Genomic DNA, 6,546 nt, shown 5'->3' with positions numbered 1-6,546 from the left:
AGCCATCTCTGGAGTACACCTTGCTTTTATATGTAGGCTTACGACCTGTTTTATTACACTTGCTCTTATGTGTAGTTAACCATCGCCGTTGCTGTAACACTTTGAATATTTGCAGCGTGAGGGCAAGATACAGGGGAAGGAAAACCTTGCGATACGCTTCCGCATTTTTCCGTCGGTAAAAAAAAACAATTTAACCAGAATGTATGGCACATATCAGTAAGCATGAGCTGGAGTTATAGCAAATTGTATTTAATGCCGCAGGTTACAGAAATGTTATCAGATCCAATCGGCATTCTTGTAATGGTAACTATTCACAAACCTGGATTGGATCCAACAACCAGATTGTGAGGAATTCTTTAGTTGGCCATTGATGTTTAAATGTCTTACGGAAAACAGCAAACATAGAGACATCTTACAGACCGCCAATGACTCTCAAAGTGATTCTTCCTCATGATTCTGAGGAAGGGGGCTTGCCCCTGAAACGCGTCAATATTGGCTGACTGTGGACGGTGATGTGACCGGAGACTACCGTGTTACATAGTCAGGGGGATACCATGTTGGGTCAACAGACAGTGTGGCCTCTCGTTTGTTGTTAAAGCCTGATGAAAATGTTTGTTTGTGAGTACTTTTATCCCTTGTTTTATTTATTGTAATAAACGATTTCACACACAGAGGTGGCGCTCTGTTCCCTTTTGTTCTCAAAGTGAGTCGTCCATGTTACAAACTGACTGTACAATCTTTCTACAATCTTTACATTTACCAAAACTTTGTAATATAAGGACCTACATAACTATCCAACCAATTTGTATCCATTCAAGGAAGCCATTGCACTATATAGTTGTTGGTAGATCTAAAGGAGATGGAACAGTCTGATTGTAACTAGTGTAGTAAGCAGGATCTGTCACTGTGTTCTCAATTCAGATGATTGTCTCTAGTGTTGTTAGATCTGAAGGAGATTGTAAAGATTGTAACAAGTGTAGTAAGCGGGGTCTGTCACTGTTTTCTAAATTCAGATGATCATTACTAGTGGTAGATCTAAAGATGATTGTACAGTCAGATTGTAATGTGTGTAGTAAGCTGGATCTGTCACTGTGTTTTCCTAATTAAGAGTGTCTCTAGTGTTGTTACATCTAAAGGAGATTGTACAGATTTTAACATGTGTTGTAAGCCGGATCTGCCACTGTTTCCCCAATTCAGATGATTGTCTTTAGTGATGGTAGAAGGAGATTGTACAGATTGTAACATGTGTAGTAAGCCAGATCTGCCACTGTGTCCCCAATTCAGAAGATTGTCTTTAGTGTTGCTAGAAGGAGATTGTATAGATTGTTACTTGTGCACTAAGCTGGATCTGTCAATGTGTTTTCCCAATTCACATGATTGTCTCTATTGTTGTTACATCTGAAGGAGATTGTATAGATTGTAACATGTGTAGTATGTATAGATTGTAACATGTGTAGTAAGCCGGATCTGCCACTGTTTTCCCAATTCAGAAGATTGTTTTTAGTGTTGGTAGAAGGAGATTGTACAGATTGTAATGCGTGTAGTAAGCTGGATCTGTCACTGTCACTGTGTTCCCCCAAGTCAGATAATTGTCTCTGGTGGTGTTGTTAGATCTAAAGGAGATTGTACAGATTGTAACATGTGTAGTAAGCTGGATTTTCCACATGTTCCCAATTCAGATGATTGTTACGAGTGGTAAAAATATTATTCCATTTCCTCCTACAAAAAAAAGGAACATTCGGCTACCAGCAGCAAAGAGATTACACGGCGCGTTGTAAAACGTCTCGCAATAATGATAACTTTGGAAACGCTGATTATTACACTTCTATAGTCTGTCATAAGCTATTATTGGGTCATGTACGCTCAGCCATGTATGCCGATAGAATATACAGCGAGCACTGTGCTTAGGTAATTGTTATACGAATCACATCTGTAACCCCTTTGGATGCAGTTTATACAGAAAAAGGATATTTTCTTATCATTTGGAGCATAATATTGCCATTACAACTCAGCTGCCCCCTGCACAGGGATATTGGTTGCTATCGGTTACTCAGGATCAATGTGGCTATTTCAGTTGCCTTCGTATATAGTTTTAAACGATCATAAAAGACAATGCCAAGTGATTATATCTGAGAGGAACAATGATTATTTTGCCGTTTTAAAACTTTGTGCTGATGACGCTTCCAGGAACAAAAAAAATCCCTCATTTATCAAAAGGTGTTTTAATCCTTTGCTTAAAAGAATAATTTAGCAATAATACCTGGAATTTGGTGCAAAACAGGATTTCAATGGTGTATTTTTATGGAATGATGTTGAACAATGAGTCAGTAATAATTGCAATCATTGCTACAGTCAATAAAGCACTCCTTGATGAGCCGGGAGCCCCGAACATATCTACTAATATTAAAATTCATGTGCAACAAATAGTTTTTTTCCTTTTGAATAATTGTAATTTTTATGCCTAAGTGCAATTTTGTTTTCCAGCATGACAGAATACTTCCAATAGTACACATTTTTTCCACTTACTCGTCATTGTTACATTATGGTACATATGTTATTTGCATCAGATGGACATATAAAGACCCCAAAGGGGACAAATAAGAGTTGGCGTACGATGAAGTGTTAATAGTAAAGTTAGGTTTACAGGCAGTAAATGGAATTTAGCTGTTTTGTAACGATGACCTAAGGGTGACGTAATAGAAAAGGGACATTAAAGGCTTACCGCTGACACACAGACTCAAGCTGCACAAGCCTTCATCACAAGTGTCATCTTGGCTGTCTTGGTCCCCTTCATCTTCCTCATCCTCACCTGCCCTGGTGTTCTCTCGTCGCTTCCTTCGAGAGGGTCTCCTGACAATTCGGAGGACCTTGTTGACCCTGTTCATGAGCTGGCAGTGGAAAGGCTCTTAGCTGCTCCTGGTGGGTCTGTGTGTTCTTGGTCCTACCCTGGAGAGGTCTCAGTCGGGTTTCCAAGCTGTGCTGCTCCAACACAGAAGAAGGTTGAGAGAATTCTCTGCTTTTGAGGTCTGTGTGGGCAGATATGTTTCTCTCTCGCTCTCTCTGCTGACTTACTACACAGGAGCTAATAACTCTCGAGGGCAGAGCCTTTTCTTGCTGGAATGTTTGAGATGTTGCATGGAAGTCAGCGCTCAGGCAGCCTGTTATTAGCTCTCGGCAGGCTGAAGAATGAGCTGCCTCTCACGGTCCTTCAAAGCTCCGATACTGTCAGCGGGGATGGCAGAGCGACATGTGGAACAAATACATCATGTCGTTAATGTTCACAAAGCGCTAAACTTCATTGGCAGCCTCCTTCGAGATACATGGGAAAGAAATGGGGGATACAAGGCAATGAAATAAGGGAGGGGGCAATAGACGTTGTGTAAGAAAAGAGCAGTCAAAATAATTGTCAGCTCTTCAGGAGAGAGGCAACGAATATAAAAATAATCATCTCTCCTATATGTTAACCTATAATAGCCTGGTGATGGATTTGGTTGGTAGCCTATCCTTTGAAAAGCTATCTATCTATCCATTTCCTCTCTCTGTCTCTCTCTCTCCCTTCCTTCTCTCTCGCTTCCTCCTCTCTCTCTCTCTTCTCTCTTTCTCTCTTCCCTCTCTCTTCCCTCTCTCCTCTGATCTCTCACTCTTTCTCTCTGTTTCTCTCTTCCTTCTCTCTCTCTCTCTCTCTCTCTTCCTTCTCTCTCTCTCTCTTCACTCTCTCTTCCTTCTCTCCCTCTCCTCTTTCTCTCTCTCTATTCTCTCTCTTTCTCTCTCTCTTCCTTCTCTCTCTCCCCTCTCTCTTCCTTCTCTCTCTCTCTTCTTTCTCTCTCTTTCTCTCTCTCTTCCCTCTCTCTCTTCCCTCTCTCTCTCCCCTCTCTCTTCCTTCTCTCTCTCTTCTATCTATCTCTCTTCCTTCTCTCTCTCTCTTCTATCTATCTCTCTCTCTTCTCTCTCTCTCTTCTATCTATCTCTCTCTCTTCTATCTCTCTCTTTATCTCTCTCTTTATCTCTCTCTTTATCTCTCTCTTTATCTCTCTCTTTATCTCTCTCTTTATCTCTCCTCTCTCTCTCTCTCTCTCTCTCTCTCTCTCTCTCTCTCTCTCTCTCTCTCTCTCTCTCTTCTCTCTCTCTCTCTCTCTCTCTCTCTCTCTCTCTCTCTCTCTCTCTATCTCTCTCTTTATCTCTATATCTCGCTAATCTATCTTTGTGCCCCACTGAGTTATTAATTGCAGAAAGTGTTTCAGCCAGCCAGCAAACATATGCATTTGATTTATACACAAGTTAAGTATGTGTCATCAGAATGTATAAATACCCAAAGTATGCCATTAATCCTCCAGATGCTCTAATTAGCTGAAGGTCTGAAACTTCAAACAAGTGAATTTTTCAGCTTGGAGCGTAGAAATGGTAGAACAAACACAGGGGGAACTGCAAGACGTGCAGGAGTTTGCAATAAAGGGGCGAGAGTCTCTGTGACAAGGGAGTATCAGAGAGTCTTGGTGGCAAGGGAGTATAAGAGAGCCTTGGTGGCAAGGGAGAATCGGAGAGCCCTTGGTGGCGAGGGAGTATCAGAGAGCCCTTGGTGGTGAGGGAGTATCAGAGAGCCTTGGTGGCAAGGGAGTATCAGAGAGCCTTGGTGGTGAGGGAGTATCAGAGAGCCTTGGTGGTGAGGGAGTATCAGAGAGCCTTAGTGGCGAGGGAGTATCAGAGAGCTTTGGTGGCGAGGGAGTATCAGAGAGCCCTTGGTGGCAAGGGAGTATCAGAGAGGCCTTGGTGGCGAGGGAGTATCAGAGAGCCTTGGTGGCGAGAGGGTATCAGAGAGCCTTGGTGGCGAGGGAGTATCAGAGAGCCTTGGTGGCGAGAGGGTATCAGAGAGCCTTGGTGGCGAGGGAGTATCAGAGAGCCTTGGTGGCGAGGGAGTAAGAGAGAGCCTCAGTGAAATAGGATTGTCAGGGAGTCTATGTAGCATGAGAACATCAGATTGATATTGACAAGGGAATTGACACCTGATTGACAAGGGAATATCAGTGAGCCATGGGGACAAGGCAGTATCAAAGAGCCTTAGTGACAGGAGAGTGCAGAGGGCTTCAGGGAAAGGGAGTATCGAAGAGCCTGGGTGACAATGGAGTATTATGCAATCTCAGTAACAATAAAGTGTATCTGACAGCCTCAGTCAAAATGGTGTATCATGGAACCCCAAAGGGAGTGTCAGAGAGTCTCAGTCACAATGGTGTATCAGAGAGCCTTAGTGAAAATGAAGTATCAGAAAGCCTCAAAGGCAAGGGAGTATCAGAGAGCCTTAGGGAACAACAGATTATCAAACAACGTTAGTAAAAAGAGACAAGAGAGCCTTTGGAACAAGGAAGCATCAGAGACTCAACAACTTGTCACTTCGAAGCATGGATCGCAGGGCAGAACATAGAAGCCATTAAATAGGCCGGTTTAGTTTCAATATTGTGTTCAATCTACACTGAAATAATAGTAAGTTAAGTATTGGTGGACTGGTGATCGAGTTGATTCCAGGAAAAATCAAACAGCCCAATAATTCTGCCCTTGTATGGCTTACATAGTGGAAACAAATGAAGTAAATGAATTGTGGACACAAAACTCACACGTAAAGACTGGACATGACCCCAAAATATTACTGACGAGAACTTTCAAGAATGGAAATTAAATCTACGACTCTAGTAACATCTGAAACACATATGGCTCGTTCATAAACTATTTTATTTAATATTACCAAATAAATAATTAGGGATGCACCGATACCAAGTATAGTACTCGGTACAAGTATAGATACGTTTCCAGCTCCAGGACTAGAATAGAGAAAAATTCAAAAGTTAGGAGGCCGCTGTCATTTGTAAGGAGCACACGGAGCTCCCGGGATTTGTACATCTCTGTTTTAATGTATGATTTTGTTTTTATAGATATATAAAGGGATGCACCGAGACCAGTTTTGGAAGTATAAGTACTGATACTTGCCCAAGTACTCACAGATACAAGTACTGATACATTTTTGTTTATTGTCATGTGACAGTTTTTCTAAAACAATATCAACTAATGATTTCAGGACAGCGGTGGAGCGCCAGAGCCCGGTCCCAGCTGCAACCGCTGCAACCCTGGTAGTTCTTGTGAAAATGCCAAGTATCGGCACTGGTATCTGGACATCCCTAGAAATAATATTTCAGTTTAGTCTGCAGCAGACTGATTCTCTAAAACCACCAAAACATGACACCTGGTGTCATTCAATCAGGAAGACATACTATGAATTTGGGGCATCATGGCCCTGCCTCCTGTGCTCTTTATTGAAAGTGTATTGATGTGCCTCTGAGGATCGCCCACAGCTGGAGGAGATGAAGAGAGGAAGAAGAGCCTGCGTGTCATGTGACTGGCCAGAATCTCAAATCATCTCTGAATCGGGGCTGACACTGTCCTTCCTTCTGGAGGGTGGCTACGTCTGTTCCCCATGGTCTCTGTGTGTGTTGACAAGTAGTCACCGCTCCAAGCTCATTCCCGGGATGGGCTACAATCTCAGTACAAATTAGTAAACTA

The 6,546-nt window shown here is 42.4% G+C and overlaps 1 protein-coding gene across 2 annotated transcripts in view; it reads right to left on the bottom strand.

The window, feature by feature from the left end:
• GRIP2 (glutamate receptor interacting protein 2) overlaps positions 1–2,953 on the bottom strand; it is a 131,839-nt gene extending 128,886 nt beyond the window's left edge. For both annotated transcript variants that reach the window (XM_018567247.1, XM_018567249.1), the window contains exon 1: positions 2,723–2,953. In XM_018567247.1, coding sequence (XP_018422749.1) covers positions 2,723–2,885 — 163 coding nt within the window. In that variant the 5' untranslated portion in view covers positions 2,886–2,953. The remainder of the gene's footprint in view (positions 1–2,722) is intronic.
• Positions 2,954–6,546: the final 3,593 nt, after the last annotated feature.

Source organism: Nanorana parkeri, unplaced genomic scaffold (assembly GCF_000935625.1).
Source record: "Nanorana parkeri isolate BGI_ZX_2015 unplaced genomic scaffold, ASM93562v1 scaffold1025, whole genome shotgun sequence".
Taxonomy (NCBI): domain Eukaryota; kingdom Metazoa; phylum Chordata; class Amphibia; order Anura; family Dicroglossidae; genus Nanorana; species Nanorana parkeri.
This window is presented reverse-complemented; position numbering and strand designations above follow the sequence as displayed.